Here is a 21,759-nt window from a genome sequence, read left to right as displayed (position 1 = left end):
AGCAGGGGAAATTGACTGTATGTAAAACACTGCCAAATGCACAGAGTAAACAGATTGAAAAGAGAGAATTATTTTCTTCTAAATTTGTTCAGTTAGGATGAACTTTGATGTTACTTGTAATAAAAAGTAGGTATAAGAAATTAGGAGCTAGACCTGGTCACTACTGTGGCTGCATGTTACAATGGTACAATGATATGAAGCTCCTGGAAAGCCGACTCAGTTGGCTTCCTGAGGTTCCCCCATCCCTTTATTGGAAGGGAGGGGAGTAGCAGTAGTTTATAAGTAAAATTGGGAAGCTTGTCCACTTAATACACCACCTATAGGTGCTCTTAATATTTACACCCTTGGATACATGATAAAGGCACATCCTACATAACAGCATCAAAATATACTTTTTTTTCTGACATCACTGCTAGATCTCATTCATGATCTGTGAGGTTTTTATTGACTGTTGTAGCCTTCACCTATCTCATTTCTCCCTTTGCAAATTACTGCTTCCAAGATAGCTTTTCTCTCTCATTTCTGACTGGATTTCCTCCTTCTTGGCTTTCACTCTTTCTTCACATTTAGAGCAAGTTTCTTCTTCATATCTTAACTTCCCACAGTTTTGCGGTTGTGTGCACCTCTGACCTAGTTTCCTCCTACATTTCCTGCCCCATAAGCCACTCTGCTACAATTTGGAGCCTGGACTTTTTCTCTTCTACTATCTATTGTAGTCACTGTTCATATTTACAGCATTACATTAATATTACTATTAATAATAATGCTGATTTTAATGCAGTAAGTAGAGCTGCAGCTATTCACAAGTCTGGAGCTCAACACTTTGGTAAGTAGTTGCTAAAAATTTAGTAGAAAATCCTGTGCTGTGCATGATTTCAAGCTTTTATACATCATAATTTCTAAGTCCAGTTTCTTCAACTCCATCAAAGGCATTTGTCCTGAAACAGCATGACATAAGGTGATTGAAACAAATAGCATCTAGCCAATAAGAAGATACCATTGATAGTTCCAAGTGTCTAACAATAAGTCCCTCATGCCTTATTCCCAGAGTTGCTGGGTGGGTCAAGCTGCTCAACTGGGTTGCGGTCTGGCCACTGTGGTTGTGGGCATGGTACTCATGCTCATCTCTAATCTAGATGCTGAAGTATTGAGGCTATTGCTAGCTTTATCTTAATGCATCATTAAAAAACCTTGCTCATGCTAGATTTGTTTGGAGAAAGCCTGCATCACAGAGACATTTCCTCTCATTAGATTTTGCTGGAATAAGGAGTAAATATCTTTTTTAATAGGTTTTTGTTTTGGTTCCCCTTAGTTGAGGGCTTTCCTCTGCATCTGTTGTTAGCATCCATCTCTGGTCTCTGACTTAGTGTAACAAGAACTTAAAGCTGGCATGCAGTGTTCAGTTCTATATGTTAGTTAATATGATCAGGAAGTAGAGAGAACTCTCCATCTTGTGGCTGAACCTAATCCATTGATCCCAGCATATGTAAACTAACCTTCACAAAGGCATCCCATAGCAGATGTCTTTATAGACCATCCCCTAAATACCTATGCAAGAGGAGGGAAAAGTTAACTTTTTAGGGCTTTACTAATTTGTTTGTGAAGTCCTTTGAAATCTTGTGATTAAAGGTGCTACAGAATTGCAAAGTATTTTTACAGTTGTGAGGGATTCTTTTATAACTTGTATTCTAATGAAAAATGAAGAGAACTAAAATCCGACACTGATGAGAAACCTCTGCATGATGAAATGTGACTGCTCCAGCAAGAATCTAACAAGACACACCTTCTGGGATTGATTCTGAGTGGCTAAAGTGTCCAGCAAGTTTTTCTTTTACTATATGTGAACTGCAATGAATGAGCCCTATTAAATTAAAACTTTCCTAGCATATGTGTATTGTACAGTATGTAACTCTTTCAGGTGCCAATCAAAGTATTGAAACACATTTTGTGTGTGTGTGGTTTATTCATTGTCTTGGCACTAGGGTAACCACAGAGCAAGTGTGAAAAAGACAGGACAGGAGTAGGGGGTAATGGGCCCCTATATAAGACAAAGCCCCGAATATTGGGGCTGTCCCTATAAAACCAGGACATCTGGTCACCCTACTTGGTACTGCATAGGTGTCCACATTGCATAGACTAGACTCCCAAAGTCCTGTGTCAGCAGCCACTGGATTCGGTGTAAAGCCTGGGATGGAGTCTCTGGGAGAGATCTCTTCTTTCTGACCAGGAATTTAAGTGATGGTGCCAGTTCACTATTGTGGCTATATTAGGTATATTATCCAGGTGAGGTGCGGGGGATTCTGTAGATCTTGCTATCTTTTTAGTGTGGCAAGGATCAATGGCTTTTATTTGAATTGAAGAGATCTTTTCTTTAAAATTAAGTTAATTTTTGGATCAGAGAATCATTAGAATGTATCTTTAATCTTCTGTGGTTTACACTTCACGCATTTTATTCAATCAGTTAATTTCAGTTACATATATATGCCATATTTTGCGTTCTTGGTAGCACACATTATTTTTATTTGTATTCTGGTAGTACCTAAAGGCCCTAATCAGAGATGTAGGCCCCACTGGGATTGGAGCTATACACACATAATAGCAAAATGATGATCTCGAGCCCAAAGTGCTTGGCCTTGTGCATCAGTAGTTCCATTTAAAATATCAAAAATTGTCTGTAAATCTGAAAGGATCTCTTGAGCAGTGATGGAATAAGGCTGGATTGAACCTTTAATTGTCCTCATTCTGCAAATGGGTCCCCAAGTTTTGCAACTAACCCCCATCTCAGAAATGCACAATAGGAATTTGGAATTCAGAGTTTCTGAAGGGTCCCACTTGTTTTTTCAGTCCATTACCTCTCCCTTTTTAGAGAGAGATGAGCAAGTCTGAGAATCTGTGGTATTGATAAATCCAGTCTGTTTAGCCTTTACGGTTTTTTTTTTTCTTTATCTGGTGTTGTGATTAAGGCACAGAACTGGACTACAGGAGGCCTTGGTTCTAATCATTTCCTATGTGACTGTGGGCAGTTTTCCTCTTAAGCTATCTGAGGCTCATTCTGGGCCCAGACTTTGTGTGCTGCTTAAAGTAGCCCCAGCAGGCCTGGGAAGTATGTCCCCAGCCCAGGAGCAGTATAGGACTGACATAAACTATCCTACCTCACAGCCCTGGTCTAGAGGCATGTCCATACTGCTCAATGCTCAAGAGATTCTGGGACTGTGGCACAGCCAGTAAGAAGCTTTGAGGCAGATGCTACAAGTTAGAGATGCTCTTGGAACTGATCTAACTTATGCTAGGGGCCATCTTGGCCCCTACAATAGCCCAGAATCCAGATGGCACAGACATCTTTCCCTTGGACTATACCTTCTGCACTGTGCATTTCAGCAAGTGCAGCACAGAATCTGCTTCTGTCTCCTCTTGGTCATCTGTAAAATGGGGATAATACACAGAGTTGTTAGTGCTAAATATTATTGCTTGGGAAGCTATTGTCTAGCCTTGGTTGCAAGGTATTATAGAAATTCAAAGTACTATTGATAATTATAGCCTGAATTCCATCTCTAAAAGGCAGTCAGTGAGATTGTTGAAGTAGGAGTATCTTTTTAATGCACAGAAGCTGATGCATTTGTATTGGTGGCAATGTCAGGCTCTGAGGTGGCACTTCTTACTCTGGAAGCTGTTTTGAGGCTCACCCTCAGGGCCTAATAAAATGCATATATTTATAAGTTTATAAATAAGAGTTCAAGCTTATTCTATAGAAAGCTATACATGGCCGAAAAGACTTCCTGTGCTTATAGATTTTCTATGAAAACCTATGAACCAGTGTCAAATCAATTCATTTAACTTTATACATACTCTTGCCCCACTTTCATTTGACTGTAGATTTTCCACTTATTGAGTATTTTGTTTTAAATTGGCGGGCTGAATTTTTACAGCACATTTTTTTTACATAAACACTGAAATGTTAAATGCATCCTAAACTGTTAATTATCAAGCATAAATAAGTATTTTTCTTTACATTTTGAGTTACTTTATAGATGGTATATCAGACATATGGAACTAAAATCCAACATTTGATCCTCTCCTTTTTTTAGTTGATGGAGCAGTGCTCTTAGCAACACAAAGATCCAGCATTTAACTGCAGATATCCTAACAATCAGCAGAGATTGATGCAATGGAGTAATTATCAGTATACTGTTTAGGTTTATGCTGTATGCTGTTTAAGTTTAGGTTAATCTTTTGCGAACTGTAAACCTTACTCCTTAGAAGCTGTATATTACATTGCTGAAATATTTATAAATATATCCAAAATGGAATTGTGCAACAGCTAAACATTCATTTTGTTGTGACTATAAATAGGAAGTGGGATTTTATCAGTGTTTTCAAAAGACTGATCTTCCGATATTCCAGTTGATTCTCTTCCTCTGCAAGGATGTTTGCACTGACTTTCACTGGTATCCATAGAAATTTCCCAGAAATAAAACCTTTTGGAAAGCTGTAGTGGTTAAAGAATTCATTTATTGTCATCTGCATAGAATTTGATAAAGTAGCTGGGTTGCATTTTACTGTTTCTTTTTTCCCTTGTAAAATAAATCTATTTTATTTCAGTGTAGTTACCGTAATGAAAGGGGAGTGGAAATAATTTCATGCTTGTGCCTCATCCTTTTCAAATTCGAATATGGGTCATGTTCAGAAATACTGTTTAGTGGCAGTTTGTCTACATTTTTAATGTAGGCACGGTGTTCAGCTTGCTTACTGTTAGATGCGCACACACTCTCAAATTGACTCTGGACAGCATTGCAAAAGACAAGCAAACAAATATCAAAAGGCAGAATGTATCTGAACATTGAGATTCAGCTGTGCAAGTTTAAAAGCTAAGCATACTTATTCGGTAGCTCCCATCTCTTTCAAGATTTTCCCTTCACAAGTTCTAGCTGTTGAAATGCTGATATGAAGTATCTTTCCATGAATGATTCCTCTCCTCCCTTTCCAAATATAATTTTTGACCCCTCTTAGCCTGCACTGCTTCTCGTTCATTCAGTCCTGTGTTTGCTTGTTCATAAATGCAATGATTACAAAAGCAGAGTAACGTCTTGAAAGACTGTGGTGGTGGTGTTCACATGACTAATACTGTGAAAGATAGCAAGATTTTTTTTTTTGAGCAGCTCCAGTCTATGCACAGTTGGTTCCCAGCTGACAGACAGAATGTGGGGTGGGCTTTGTCACCAGAACGCTGGGTACTGCATGCCCAGCTATGCTTGCAATTACACGGTGCCCAGAAACCTGCTGCTTATGTCAGGGTGCAGGCAGTTAAAACACACAGAAATTGGGTAGTTTTTTTCCCTCTTTCTTCCCAGCAAAGGTTATGTAATGAGTGGATTGCTGCTAAAATAAGAGAAAATGAAGTCTTTGTTAAATGCCTTAACAAAGAAAGAAGGTAAGCAATGAACGCAGAACATTTGATGTTTGAGAACTGATATTTTCTTGTGTACCTTTAATATGATCTGCTTAGTTACTGTATAATTAATCAGTTCCTGCAATTTCTTTTTCAAAATTCTTTTGTGTCAGAGCATCCATTTAGGCAACTAATTATTAGATGTAGTTGGGACCTGACTTGTTCATTTTAGTTTTTCTTAAACTCAGGTAGTTATAGAAAATGTTCTGTTTTCTAAGAAATTCATCTGAAGATGCATAAGGAATTTCCTAGGTGAATATTATCACTGAATGCTCCTTAATTGCCCCTTCATAAGTATGGATTGTTCAGTACAAAATTCTGAGAGCTGGAAGGAAAGTATTATTTAATTCTTAGGTTTAATATAAAGGTACAATAATTACTTGAGGATCTGAAACTTAAAAGCATGGAATTCATTCAGATGTTTTATTATCATTTTATAGTATTTGTTTCTCCAAACAACCTTTGCAACAATAATTTATAAGATCTGGAAAATAATTGACTAATAAGAAAAATGAGTCCAATAGAGTTTAAAGCATGTACATTTGTTTCATTATTTTGTGGTGTAATTATTTTTTATTGTGAAAATAATATAAATATTGCCATGGAAGAAACAGCTAAGAAAATATCCACCCACTTACAGTTTGCAGGTTGCCGTGGGAAAAACAGTTGGTTAGAATATTAATCATTTTAGGCATGGAAGAGGTTATTTTTAACTCTTTCTGCATAGATATGTGCCTAAAAAATCCTGATTGTGGTTTTGATAATTTTCCCTTTACAAAGAAAATGTTAATGTTTTTAATTCAAAAAGTACAGGCTAAATTTGCTTGCAGTTACTTAAGAATATAAAATGGTATCAAACCAAATGTTAAATTTCAAGATGATTATTAAAATCCTCTGCACATAAAGTATGTAGTGGGCAAAGATAACTTTACATGAGATCTGGAAAATACATATTTTTTTTTATTTAAAATGGTGTGCACATTTTTGATTCTTCTGAAATTTGTCAATGTAAATGTGCTCAGAAATATTCATTGCATTCTATCAATTAGTCCTCTGATATCTGTGCAATATGCAGAACGATTAAAATAAACCGCCAAACCTTTCAACTTTTACAACAACCCTTCAATAGGTAGATACTAATTTTTCATGGGTTTAACTCTGAACATTCAAAGTCTTAGTATGGAGCCTACATCCTGCCCGTTTAGTGAACTAAAAAATAATTCTAAGGGCCATATCCAGGTCCTGTTGAAACCAGGTGAAAAACTCCCATTGACTTCAGTGGGAACAGGATCAGCCTATAAATAAGCAAGCCTATCTATCCCACATTATTTTGTATAATCTTTATTAAAATTAAATATTTTACCTTATTATACCCATAAGATCTTGCACACAATCTGCCTGTCTTCAGTGACATGGTCAATAAGAAATATGCTAAATGTCCCAAGCATAGCTACATACAAACTGTACATCCATATCACACACTACAAATGTCATGGCAAGATGATAGTCGCAGAGAGTACTCTAAAGTGGCAATGAATAAAAAATTAAATATAAATTGGATCTTTTTGCATATGATACACACACACTCACTATGGAAAATTGTATTGTGAATTTTCTTTAAGAAGTTTGGGTTAGCCTTGAGCTGAGTCTTTTAGGAGCATTGTGCTGTACATTCAAAAGCACTTAACTGGAGTTAGGAATACAAGTTCGAATGACTTTCTTCTAGTTGCAAACTTTTTATTTTTATAAGTGGGCATTATGATATACTGGAAAAATCCCCATCTCAGAGATTCTGTAGACTGTTAGCATTTCCATCATAAACTTAGCATTTTGTTAAGTCTCATTCTTCTTAACAGTCTTGTTGATAAAGACCATTCCAATTATTTAAATTTTTGTTTTAAATAGAATTAATAGAATTTAATATCAATTTAAAATCCCTTTCGCTATATGTAGTTTTTTTGTTAATATTAATAAGAGAACGTTTATCCTAAATGAGAATTTCAACTAACTGGAATTTTGACTGTCTTTTGTAATATGTCATTTTAAGATCCTCTTCAGAATCATTTGTCAATCTATTTTTACTAGTATTCTTATTTGAGGTACTTCATTCTTTCAGCTGCAGTTACAATTGGTTAAGATATTCTTCATTTCCTTTCCTAAAATTGTGTGAAACATTGCTCTGTGATGTAAAGTGCTTGTTGTGTTTCACCCCTGGGATGACTGCATATCAGAGGAGGATCAAGTGATTTCTATGTATGCTAATACCTATATTAAGATGTGTGTTTGTATAGTATGACATATTTGTTCTATTTTATATAAGCTTGTGCTTTTAAAGTGTGGGTTGAGTACTTAGTTATCCTTCAAGATGAATGACATTGTATACACGCAAGATATTATTTTCTGGGGTTTCTTTCCTAACTGAACTATTATATCATTTTGAAAATTACAATGCACCTAGTCTTCTGAATTATTACAGACTGCCTTTTGTTAGTGATATCATTATTATTACTTTGCAGATGTAGATTTGTGAACTCTGGATTCAATCCTACAAACCCTCTGAGCCCCACTGAAATTAATGGGACTATTTGGCATAAATAAGGACTAAAATAAAGAAGGGTTTTCAGGATTAGACCCTTTATTAGTTTATGAAATTAATAGGCAGAACCTTCAGATCTAATATGTGCACAAGAAGCCTTTTATTAGAAAAGTATTTTTAAACTGTACTTGAGGCTAAAAAACCTATTACTTTAAGAAATGGAAAGTCTTAGGGCATAGTGTTTACTAATATAAATTGTCCCATAAGTGCAGTGCTCTGCCAGTAGCATTTGCAGGATTGGGTCCCTGATTTGTATTTTTTCTCCTGAGAATAATTAGTTAAAGGATGTATGCTTAGATATGTCAGGGTATATTCTCCCCTGGATGCACGTGGGAGCTGAAGTGAACATATTACCTCAGGATACTCTGCTCTATATACAATAATAGGTGCAATAGAAATTCCTAGATTAGAAAGACAGACACCTAGGGATTATGTCAGTGTAAGAGTTCTAACAGAAAAATCTGTCCTGAATTTTTAACCTGGCAGATGGAGATAAGGTGACAGCTAACTTTAAAGATTTCCAGGCTACGCCTGAATTGACAATGGGACCAAATTCTCTCACTCAGGAAAAAGAAACAACATGAAGGAAGAAGTTTCTATTGCTCGGTTCAAGTCCATGAACTTGTGTTAAACTTCGAAGAAAACTTGAGTGAGAAAGCAAATAGTGTTGATGAAAGCTTGGGGGAATAAAACAGATGTTTGCCATTACTATGTATTTATCATTGATGTTTCCAGTATTGTGGGGCTTAGCTGCATATTGCAACCAGTAAGTCAAAGTATGTTGCACATGAAAGTGGCTTTCAGTTTTAATTACATTTCAGATATAATTCTGTTCTTTAGCTTGATTAGATAATCAGTGAAGGTAGTTTTTCTCTCTCACTCGAAAAGCACCAGAAAAAAGTGCCATATGTTGTTGAATCTTTTTAAGGAATGATAAATATGCATAAATGATCAAATCAGCTGTAATTACCATAGTTGTTTGTCCCCTCCCCTTCTTAATACAGTGCCATTTAGGGAGGCCCCTACCTACTCGAACAGGAGGCGGAGGCCCCAAAGCACCTTGGCAGCACCTCGTGTCTTGCTTCGTTCCAACAGCGATAACAATCTGAACATCAACAACATTCCTGACTGGTCAGCCTCATCTTCTGCATCTTCACACCGCAGCCTTTCACCTCATCTACTTCAACAGATGCAGAATAATCCTAATGGAACTGTAAAAGCTGTTGGGAGTTATACCCCATCCTCTCGGAGTCGGTCACCATCATTAAACAGGCTAGGAGAAGATGGAAAAAGACAGCAACATAAGCACATCAGGTGATCTTTTTCAGTATTTCTACGGCATGAAATATACCATTTTATTGACACAATGCCCACAGTATTCATTAATACAGATTATTATAAATGTCCATTTTGGGCCCTACGTACATGTCAATATTTGAATAAAATCATATGCATTGGAGCAATGTTCAAAAGCTAAACTTGTCAACACTCTAACCATTGCTCTCAGATACTCTTATCCACTCCATCCCTTTCCTTACAAAGCTTGTATAAACAGGTAAACCTAGCTGTATGATCTGAAACTTATCAAATCATGATCTGTGTCCTCTACCAGACCCCTCCTGTTTGAAGCAGAGCGCAAGCAGAGCTGGGGAAAACATTTCAGACAGCTTTTTTCACCAAAAAATGAATATTCAGGTCAACCTTAACATTTTACAACTACATGATGAATTTGCCAAATTTTCAGTGAAAGCCACCCCCTCCCAAACAATAAACATTTTGTTTTGACGCTTTCAGAATGAAACATTCTGATTTTTTTTCTATTTAGAATGACTTTTTGTTTTGAATTTTACTTTAATTTTACTTTTAAAAGGTTAAACTCAAAAACAAAATGAAACATTTAATCCAAAACAAACCTTTTTTTACTTTTCCGGTTTACCAAAAAATTTGAAATATTTGTTTCAGGATGACCCAAAACTATTTTTTGTTTTTGTTCAGCCAAAGAATTGAAAAAAATCAGTGATTCACACAGCTCTAAATGCTAGTAGTGTGTGAGTCTTATATGGTTGTAACAGCTCTACTAAATCATAGGGAAAAAGAGACTTTCTGAGGTACTATGGACCCAAAGTATCTTTTATGGCTGTAGTCTGCTTATTCTACAGTTGGGTGAGGAGACTGCTGGCCATCAGGGAGCTGATGGAACTTGGGTCAATTGCCTTCTTGCGTCCCCCTGCCCAAACAGCACTCAAGGTCAGTTAGAAGCAACATACCCAACTTCACAGTTTCTTGAAGTTCCACTTCTCCTCTTCTGGGGCTGAGCATTGTGCAAAAAGGAGGAAAAAAGAGGAATTACTGTGGGGCTCGTTAGGAGGGCTGATGGGGGCAGAGCTGGGGAGGGGCAGCAGCTGGAGGCTGTGGTGGTAGGGAGCGAGCTTCTTCTCCCCCTCCTACTTTCTGCAGGGCCCTAACACTTGAGGATTTTGTTGCTTTATTTTTTCCCCTTGACTAGTGAGTGTGGGTGCCCCCTATCAACCTTCTCATCCAGTGGGCATGGCGCATAAGAAGTCTTGCTTTACTGGAGAAAAGTGGGTTCTGGCATACATTTTAATAGAATAAAATAGGTGAGAATGCTTTATCTTTTAAAGAATGTCAGTACATTCCAAAATGCTGCCCTATGATTGGATAATTACAGTTTAAATTAGTGGGAGAGCTAGAGACTCAAACGAAATTTAAATATACTTGATCAAGAAAACTTAATTTTATTGTCATCCAAAATTATGAGCTCTGTCTGTCATATTTCTTGATCACTATATGAAAAAAGAAAATGAATATTGTCAAGTAGCAGTGCTGGCCACTGTTGGGTGTCACTTTGATATTATGTATAATGGATTTATATCTACATTTTTAGTCACTAAAACAAAAGAGAATTTGGCTGAAGTTATCATTTCCGATTACTTTCTTGCATTACCTTGCTTCCTCTTTTTTTTTTTTAATCCCTCCTCCTCTTCAGTTCCTGGCACCAGCTAACACATGTTTTCTGATAGTGGAATTAGCAATACCACCAGGGTTGTCTAATGTTGCAATTTACAAAATTCACAACACTTTTGTTTGAAGCACATATGACATTGATCACTGCAGGGGACAGGATTCTGAACTTCATAGGCCAGTGGTCTGATCCAATATAGCAAAGAGTTCAATGTTGTGTATTGTAGTAATTGTGCAAATTCATTCAATTATTACCTTAGGCCTCACTCCTGCACAGAGAACCACATGGTCATATCCTTGTATCTATATGAACACTTCAGTAGGCTTCTGCATAGATGCTGGGGTCCATCTGTTAAGTTATCATTGCAGGCCTGGGACCCTCGCATTTGTTCCTTCCAGTTATAGGGAATGTGTTTTGCTTTCTCCAAAGGACAGTCTAGCTAAAAGCTATTTTAAAAACTTGGCTCTAATTAGATATATGATGTCACTAGAATAATACCTCTAGGTTCCTGGAACATAGTTTGTTGATTTATGGAGTAGGGCAAATGTAAAAACGTTGACTATTGATTCATTTTTAAAAAAAATAATTTTCTTTGACTGTTCTTATCCCTCTTCTGTGCACACGATCTGTGAATCTCGACTGAGTTTTACTAGCACACACATTAATGGAAGCCAATTTCATGCCTGAAAATTTGTGGAAACCAAATGCTAAGTCCTCCATGTGCAAGTATTTGCACTGAAACTACTTGGACACTCAGAGGGTGTAGAAACAGTACCATGTGATATATAACTTATGAATATACATCCCAGTGCATCTGCTAGTGGTCCACAGAAAGCTGTGTGGTCACCTGGTGCTAGCTCTAATTTCCAGATTCTAAATTTGTTGAAGACCACTAAAAACACTTTCCTAATGTTCCATGCAACCAGTTGCTGTAGTTGTGTACTCATGAATGGGAGCGTGCACAGGACTTTCTCCATGATTTCTGTTCCTTGGAATGTAACCAAGCCTTTACTTTGAGCTTGAAGGGAAATCTTTGTTCTCTCCCCTTGCTGCTTGCAAGTGGATCACTTGCATAAAAACTGTCCCTCACTTTAGTCCAAAAAGCCTCAGTCAATTCAACAAAAGTCTATTGTAGCTTTCTGCAGCCTAGATCAAAGAAAGCAAAAGGAATGAAAGTGGGTTGCTTGCTCCAGCCAGTCCCCCAATAAACAAATACATTTTCTGTAATTCAGTCTTTCTGTAGATCCATGGTGAGCACCTCCTGCTCCTGTTCTAGCTTTTTGAAGAGTTCTTCCATTTCTCAGGAAGAGCTTTTTTCTCCCCACTCTGAAAGCCACCATATGGGCAGAGTTCCTCTGGGCTGCATCTGCTGGCTCCTTAGACACCTGGCTCCTTAGACACTGTCTGGGGTTTTCTGCTTGATGTCCTCCTCAGTTTCCCTCCATTTAACCTTTTGACCTTCATGCCTGTTCCTGTTTTCTCATTTGTTGTCCCCTGAATTTAGTTGAGTCCTGGCCTTAGTAGCTCCTCCCGTTAGGCTGGGAGAGAAGCTTTTAGCTGTGGGTGGACTTGCACCTGCCCATGTCCCAGAACCCAAGTAGGACTTTCTGAAAGCCACCCCAGTTTATAGTTGTGATTAAACCCAGTTGCTCCACTTCCCTCCTCTTCTTCTTGGATCTACATTAACCTCTCTCTCTGGATGCTGGGGGTTTATACATTCCATCAATGAAGGGAAGGATGTCTGTGATCATGATTGGAATGGGATGTATTCACAAGAAAATCAGTCTATTAAAACATGAAAAAGGAGAAGATCCTGACTCCTTCCTCCCCATCCCCCCAAAAGAGAGGTTGAATCTTTTGATAGATATGAAATAACTGTCCTGACCTATTTCATCCATCTCCTGATATTTTTCTCCTCAAAATATTAAGCTGCCTTGAGGATTAGACTGGGATTTCTTGGAATGAAAGATGCCAGCTAAAATAAAAGGAAGCAGCATCTATAGTACTTGGTTTTAGCAACAGGATTGAGACCCACCCTCTCAGTAGGAAAGGACACTCTTAAATCAAAGACGTGGTGATGGTTGACATCCTAACTCATAAGGTTTTGAGGATTTGTACTCTACCAGATTAGATATCCTATCTACCATCCCATGCCACTGGGTGTTTGGATGTATAAGAATTTCTGATTACTCTGAGTAGAATTTATATATGTTGCGGCACTATAACTTGCACAGGATGGCTGATCTGGTCAGGACAGGGTGGCAAACCTGCTTAGTCCAGGGAATTATGGGGTGCTGTTGAGGCCTAGGACGCTTGTTATTTAAACATAGAGATTAGGGTAGGTGAGTAGAAGGAGATGGCTAGTGATGAGCTAGGGTTACCACTTCCTCTTTCACTTTAAGCAGCTGCCATGGCCTAATGAGCTTTCACCAACAAACTTGCAGCCTGAACAGCCGTTTGAAACACTAAGTGGAGTCTGTCTTTATTGGCACCTGTCCTTGGCAATAAAAGAAAAGAAGGAAAAGAAAATCTGGAAAATGATCACATCTGATATCAAAGGTGCAACTGCTCCTGATGGTGCATGTGTTACTATGGTGGAGTTGATTTGGGTGGGTGGGAGGGTGACTGGAAGCCTTCCTCATAAGGAAGTTCCACTATGTTAAACTTCTTCCAAGTGTTCCCTTGTTTCCTTTTTATCAACAGCTTTATTGACCACAGTCTTCATTCCTTCCTAATGGATTATACTCCTCCCCCGCTGTTAAAGGCAGTGAATCCATCCCTCCCCCTAGCCCTACATTGCCAATCTATTTTGGAATCATCTTTTGATTTTTGTTTCCCTCATATGTTAGAAGGCCTACTTTCACGTTGTCGTCTTTACATAAAAAATGCATTTGTGAAAGCTCACCTTGTTCCCCTTAGGCTGAGCTAGCCAATGGAGTTTTCTGAATTGTCAGTATATTTATTTACTAGCCCAGGCAAAATTACCTACTTGCTCTCCCTTGCCATAGTGGTGTTTTTTATGTTTTGTTTAAAAGGACATTTTGTTCATGAAACCAAATGAAAAACCTATCCTTCTCATCCCAAGCAATTAGGCAAGCATTAATTCATACTTTTTTTTTCTCTTTTTCCTCTGCCCTTATCTTTTCCCTGAAAACACAGATTTCTTCTGTGTATTCTAGATTCCCTTGCATGTTTTCTATTTTCAGCATTTCCATGTAAGGCTTCTAGTTCTTGCATTTATCCTGAACAGTGGAACTGTAGTATGTTGCACCTTTATTATGATGCCTGTTAAGATTCTTCCACTCACATTTGGGCTTTTCCGTTCCCTCCCTTGCATCATACGTAATTTCTTAACTTTTGTAATATTTGATTTCTTGAAAAGAAATGCTTTGTGGTGGTGTGATCTAGCACCAAGCTTCTCTATTATTCACCCTTTATCAATGAATTCTTTCTTATTCACAACAAATAGATAAGTATTGATATTTTGATCATTGATAAGAAACTTTCTCTAAAATTATACCATATCAAACACACAAGACATGATGTATCTTTGGGCACATTCAGAGCTGTGGTTTTGGTTTTGAGTAGTTTTATTATGAAAAAAGTTACTATAGAATAGTTATGAATACATCCATTTACAGCCGTAGTTGTAGATTTTGATGGTCTGAAGTGTTTTTATTTCTCCTGCAGCATTAATATATGTATGTATATCTATAAATTGTGTACATTTAATTAGCTGAAGGACTGGAAGACTGCATGGTTGTCTGAGTTATTGTCTTTTCACATTTTGATATAACAAAACTGTCATGACCTTTTCCACTTAGAAGATTATCTAAAGATTAGAGTGTCTAGACTAACAAACTATTTTTTTCTCCAGTAATAGCTACCTTATTGCAAACGGTATACTTATTGCATACTCTAAATATGTTCTGTTGTATCATAAGGAAAGAACAACATTAATGTCTATTTTAAATGATAAACTAATAATGTTTCATTGCAATTCCCAGTGCCGGTTACAATTCCAGTGCCAACAAGGATGCTATCGCTGCCTTGGATTATCAGGGTCCAAAACGCAAACTTTACAGTGCTGTACCTGGAAGACTTTTTATTGTCGTAAAGCCATATCAACCTCAAGGAGAGGGAGAGATTCATCTGCACAAAGGGGACAGGGTGAAAGGTTAGTTTTTTCTCCATTAGTTCCTGAGTAACTAGCATTTTTTTTCCTGGTTTTCCATGGATCTTGTTTTTAAAGCCCTCCATTTTCTTACCTGTATTAGAATAATTTATTTGTTTAGCTCTTTAGATCATATGTTAATAAATTTGCTTTCACTCCAGTGTTTTTTACACCAGATTTTGCTGCTAATTCATGAACTTAATTATATTTTATAACCAAAATGTGTTCAACTACCATTTTTGTTATAAACAGTTTACACAATGGGTGCCATTAAAACTCAAAAGAATCTGCAGTAACAATGGTATCTTCCTATACTTAGAGTAGGAGGCACAGTACTTCAGAGGGGCAAATGTTGAGTTTTAAGCATGTTTAAAGTGGTAGGGTATCTCACCAGCCCAGGAAGGAACCAATGCCATGCCTGAGTCTGCTTCATGCCTTTACTTCAGGGCACAGTTTATTGGTTTAAACAAAATATGTGTAACCCCAAAACAAAGCAATTCCCTTGCCCAATATGGGCAGCAGTTCCCTTGCCTCTCTCTGAAAGGAGGACATGCTGTGTCATGTGACAGGCAAGAACATTATCCAATACAGGATCAGAGTTAGGCTATGTCGACACTGTTCTGCAGTTCAGACTATGAGAATGCGAACAGCAGTGTGCAACAAAGTGCTGTGCTATAACTTCCCTGTTACACTTCGGACGCAAACGAAAAGATTCCTAGTTCTCATTCAATTAATCCTGTTTGAAGAGGAGTATGTTAACAAGAGCTTGTAACATTTGCACCTGCAGCACCGACACAGGAGAGTTACAGTGCAGCAGTTTGGTACACCTTGCTATTTGCAGCCCAATAGTCTGAACTGCAGGGCAGTGTAGACAGAGTCTTCGTGTTACTTTCAAGACAGCAGATGCCTCCCAGATATGGTATGCTTAGTTTGTGGAGATGAAGGACTGTATGGAGAGCAGATTGAAAGAAGCCATTGCTCCTGCTCTCCTGGACAGTAATATAGTGTCACATTGGTGAAGTTGGTGGAGATTAAAGTGTGAATAGAATGACAGGACACACACACACATCTTCCCCATCTATCCCACTGTAGTTGTTGGAAACTTGCATCACTGCGTAGGTTGTCAGTAGTATATACTCAGTTACATGATCATTTTAGTTGATCTATAATGTTTTGATTCCTCCCATCTCTCAAATTATTAACAATTAATCATTGAGACATAGGGGCAGATTTTCTGGCTCATTCTGCTCCCTTTCGTTTTAGTGCAAAGGGAGTGGATGCTGCTTGCAAGTCTCCTACTGGAGATTGCTCTGGCATGGGTGAGTTCCCAGGGGCCATAGAGCTGACATAGCTGCCAGCACAAGGGTATATCAGGAAAGAACATTTAAAGTGTGTTTGTAGGGTGTGGGGTGCACCTGAGGGCAATGCACTTCCGCTATCCTCAGCTGCTGAACTACCCCTTGGGCCATGGTCTCGTGATCCTTTGTGGCTTAAAATAGAGAAACCTCAGGACATTTAGGGCACACTGACTCCCAAAATGATTATGAATATTTGATCTTAATCCAGTCTTAGTGAAGCATTTCCTCAGTGTTCTGATTTGTTAAACACGATGGAAATACTGGAGAGCGTAAATCATGATTTAGCATAAACACATGGGAAATGGCACAATTAAAAATTTAAAATATTTTCAACAGAAACAAAAAGATAAAGTGGAAGTGAGGGTTAGAACTCTGAGGTTCTCCTGAATTTACTTTAGGATTCCTTGGGATTTCCAGTAGTCAGACATATTTTCAGAATGCACTGTGTGTGTCTGATCTGTGCGGCAGGACACATTCTCAGATCTTCTTGAGACCCTAACACCCCACAATAAGAATTACAGTGAAAGTTGGGAACAAGGACAATTAACTGAGGGGCAGAGATAAAACAACATGCTGGGAAGTGGGATTGAGTGGGAATGACTTGTATAGATTAATTTGAAAGAATAAGAAGAGAACAGTTGGAAAAGATGAGGGGGCGATACATTTCTGAACTGAAAAGTCTCTTCATTAAGGATAATTGGTGAGGTTTTGAGTCAAGTGGTTTTTTTCTTCCAAAGTTGGTTTGTCCTTCTTGAATAATTTGATAGGGTGGTAGCATGGACTTTTATCGAATCATGTGACTGGAAAATAGTATCCCTGAATTCTGTTACTGACACTGTGTGGCCTTGAGCAAATTACTCTACTTCTCTATACCTCAGTTTCTCCTTCTTTAAAATGGAACTCTTACTACTTATTTACTGACCTTTGCAATCTTCAGACTCTGAACCCTATTTAAGTGCAAAGTCTGTTTACTATATATCCCAGTTACTTTAGCATAAAGCACCTAACAGTGAGGTGTCATTGTCTTTAGAAAGATGAATGTGTGTCATTGTAAGTATTTGCTAAGAAATGCATGAATGACAATAGATCGAAGTGTCTGGGTCTGGGAGTGTTCAGAGAAAACTGTGAGTGGGCCAGGTTCAAGTAAAAACTTAAATAAAGTGTGTTGTGTTAATAGGACATAGCGGAGCCTGGATAAAAATATCTGTTTTATTTTTCACTCATTAGTCATACATACTGACATCACTTGTGTGTCTGCCACTCATGATACAAAAAGGGCTATGTCTAACTTATAAAAATAAACCTGATATTTCTGTTTGGCCAGGTAATATCATATAAATTTTATGAGGAAAATATATAACATTCTCCCCCTGCAATGGAGAATTATTTCCTTCAGTACATTTGCTATTGTTTTGTTCAGTTTGTTTAAAAGTCCATCACAGTATATTTGTAAGTCACCTATACGTTTATACCTAACTTACATAATATAACTTATTGAAAAATTACCATTACCACTGTATTTTTATATTTTAAAATGCTTCAAAAATCAGCAGCATCTATTTACTGTGAGTCTGAGAGAGACCGAAGGAATTTAGCATCACTCCTAAAGCGCCATGTCTTTAGTTGATGAAGAGCTTGTAGTTTTCTGTATCATGAATATAAAGTAACTTCTGGGTACCCTGCACAGGGATACCAGTGACTCAAGTCTGTGCTATTATATTTTGTTTCTAAATGGTGACAGATACTAGTGGCTGGTAGCACTTAGCATGATGGAGAGACAGAGACTGAAAAATACAGTAAACAAAAATTCTTTTTGAAAGCACATGATCTTAAACAGGCTATGAAACTGTGGGGAGTGTGACTTGTCCATTGCCAGTGACCTTGCATAGCTCACTTATGGATCTGTTTTCTTTTTTCACATTAAGTTGTTAGATCAACCCTTATCTTTCAAATGCCTGTTACAAGAGTCTGGACACCTTTGTATTCTCATCTGTTCTCAGTCATTACTTCTGCTGTTATGATTCTTACCCTTTCTCCATCTGCCACGTGGCTTCCATTCCCACTTGGGCCTTATGCATAGCTTTCCAGCTGTATATTTTATCGTCCTTCTTCCAGTGGCAATTCAAGCATCAACATCTACTTTTCACTTGGAGGAAAGAATCTGTGGTAACTCATTGAAGATCACCAATGGGGGACAGACATGGCTGCCAAGCAAATGCTTTTTACAGTAGGCATAGCGGAGGCTCCCTGATTGCATTCAATCCTAGCATGCTCCATCTCTGTTGTTGAAATTGGTGGTTGTAGCTGGGAAGTGTGGCCTCCCTCTGAGATTGACACAGAGGGAGAGCCAAACCCCTCTGGGGGTTGGAACCCAGAAGGACAAACCTGACAGGAAACAGGTGGGCGGGGCGAGGCCTTCAGAACCCAGAGGGACAACACCTGACCGGAAGCAGGTGGGCGGGGCTAGGCCTTTAAAGTCCAGGCCTGCTCGCTCAGTCAGGCCCCGGTGTCCGAGGGAGAAGGACGCCTCTCCCTTGGGGCTTGAGTCTAGGGCCACGCCAGACGCCCACTCGGAAGGGAAGCTGCCGGATCTACCCACGGCGTGGGGCCCTGCAGATCTGGAGAAGCTGCCTGCTGCCTGGGATCCGGAGGAAGGCCTTCCCGAGCTGCCTGCTGCCGGGGACCCTGAAACCTGCCGGTGCTGCCCACTGCCTGGGACCTGGAAAACCTGCTGGAGCTGCCTACTGCCTGAGGACCTGGAGGAACTGCCCTCTGCCGAGGACCTCATGCAGTTTCCGGACCTGCTGCTGATTGACGGGGAGGGACTCGCGGGACTTCCGCGTGCCTTCTACCCCAGCGACCCAGAGGGAGATGACGGGACCCCAGGTACTCTAGGGAGAGGGCGGGAGGAAGTGGCCCAGAGACAGCCATAGCAAGTGGCTGAGTCGGGGGCGAAACCCCCATCAGTGTGTTGCGGCTGGAGCCCCGCTGACCCAGTGACAGGATACCCTGATATCATTGACAGGGCCCTGGGCTGGGACACAGTGGAGACGGGTGGGCCTGCGTCCCACACCCCCCTTCCCTCACCCTGACCTGGGATGGATGCCAGCTAGCTCCAGAACCTGTCCCTGACTGCCTGCCTGCCCTGCCTAAGGGCCGGGCCATAGACTACCGCTCATCCTGCTAAGGGCTTGAGCGTGTGCGTGTTCTTCTGCTTGCCCTACCAGACCGGCCAGGCCATTAAACTACTGACTCACTTGGCGAAGGACTAGAAACTGCTGGCCCTCTGCCTTGCTCCACCTACGGGCCGGGCCATAGACTGCGGCTCGCCTTACGGCTCTGTGTGTGGTTGCCAAAGGCTCCAAAGACTGTGTGTGAGCTTGCATGTTTGCCTGCCTGCCGGGGGCTAGGCTATAGACCCATCCCACGCCCTGCTGAGGGCTGGGGGTTGTTTCCTGCTGCTGGCCCATCCCTGACGGAGGGCTGGAGGCGGCCCCTTAATTCAGACTCCCCAAAGCCATAGATGCTGGGAGGTGTGGCCTCCCTGAGACTGACTCAGAGCGAGAGTCCCTGGCACCGCCCCCTACAGGGGAACATCTACAGTGGTGATGAATCATCTTAGACCTCTTTGGTGAGGGAAGCAGCAGCAGGTACAGTAGGCAGATTTTTGCCGCTTCCTCTTTTGCTGCTCCAGCAGGATCCCTCTCTGACTTCTTCATGAGTGGTCAGATTAAAAAAAGGGGAAGCTGGTAAATTACAAACTGGAGGTTTCTTTTTAAGTCATTTTAAAAGAAAAAAATATTTCATCTGCCCTTCCTTATAACCAAAATTTGAAAAGCTACTATGCAGCTATACTTCAAAAATCAGAAGAAGTGTATAGGTCTTATATGCTTTTCCAGTCCTGCAAGGTGCTGAGCACTCTGAGTTCCCATTGGCTTAAGCTGGGATTCACAGTGTTCAGTCAGGCCTCAAGCATGGAATATCTTTAAATAGCTCAAATATGTTCCAGGGCTAGGTTTGTTTGTTTGTTTGTTTGTCTCCTCTGATATAGATTGCAAGTTCTTCTGGATGGGGACTGTCTTCAGCTGTGTCTGTACAGCACCTAGCACAATAGGCCTCTGATCTCACTTGGAGTCTTGGGTACTATTGTGGTGGTAGTGATTCATGTCCATACAGTAACCAGAATGTCAGTAGGTTTTAGCACTAGATATTCTGACCAGTGCATAACTACTGGTTCAGTGTGAACCAACGAGGCAAGCCAGTCATGTACCATATTTAAAATCTGTCTTCTAACACAGCTTGAGAAGGAAAGATTATTAAACCCTACCAAGGTCTGAAGAAATTACTGGCAGACAATGCCTGTAGACAGGAAGAAAGTTGGGATGCTTGGCTTTTGCACGTGTTAGAATAGTAAATAAAATATTGGCAAGGGAAAAACTACAGTAAAAGCTGTTTTGTTTTTCAGCAGCTATTTTCCTAACAGCTCCCTCTCGCCAGGAGACTTTGAAGCGCCCGCTGAGCTGTGTGGACTAAGCAAGTGGTGTAAAACCAGCTGAGTTGGGTTTGTACCATCCAAGCATTCCCTTATGCCAGGGGAATCACTAGCTGGTTGTTTAAACCACTTTTTTCCACTTTGCGGTGTTCTGGGCCAGTAAGCTGGCTGGGAGTGTTTAATAAGGCGGCCTGGGAGGGTGGGCAACAAATGTGAATAGTAGCCAATGAGTTCAGAAAGAAACCAGGGCCTTGACAGTGAAGGAGCATATTTTGAATCTGGTACAGAAAGTGTAGAAAACCAGTGTCAGAGTTCACTGCTGTAGGCAACATAGCAGTCAAAGTTCAAATTGATGGAAGAACAGAAACAGATTAACTAAGAACTGACTCCAGCTTTTGGCCCAAACTCAAGTGACAAATGTCCCTCCTTATGATGTTTTTTTCTCTCTCCCCTGTTGCAGTGTGAAGATACCCACCCAAACAGGAGAAACTAACTGTACAAGGGAAACAGTGAAACTTACTAAACACAGAGTGCTGCCAAATGTATAAAGTAAACACACTGGGGAGGAAAAAAACAGAAAATTATCATTAAAAGTATCTAGCTGTAAAACCATTACCTTACCTGCTGTTGGTCCTCTCCCCCCTAGAATAGGGATATTCCAGGATTGGATGGGGCCTAGCAAGAGTTTGCTGCACTTTGGTGATCCTGGG

At 39.7% G+C, this 21,759-nt stretch overlaps 1 protein-coding gene across 1 annotated transcript in view; it reads left to right on the top strand.

The window, feature by feature from the left end:
• The window catches only part of SHANK2 (SH3 and multiple ankyrin repeat domains 2), a 621,534-nt gene that overhangs the window by 256,994 nt on the left and 342,781 nt on the right, over positions 1-21,759 (top strand). Inside the window, exons 13-14 of the mRNA XM_067557524.1 lie at positions 9,047-9,356; positions 15,033-15,202. Coding sequence (XP_067413625.1) covers positions 9,047-9,356; positions 15,033-15,202 — 480 coding nt within the window. The remainder of the gene's footprint in view (positions 1-9,046; positions 9,357-15,032; positions 15,203-21,759) is intronic.

This window comes from Emydura macquarii, unplaced genomic scaffold, assembly GCF_026122565.2.
Source record: "Emydura macquarii macquarii isolate MOO-44397 ecotype Brisbane River unplaced genomic scaffold, CSIRO-AGI_Emac_v2 contig_1876, whole genome shotgun sequence".
Lineage (NCBI taxonomy): Eukaryota > Metazoa > Chordata > Testudines > Chelidae > Emydura > Emydura macquarii.
This window is presented reverse-complemented; position numbering and strand designations above follow the sequence as displayed.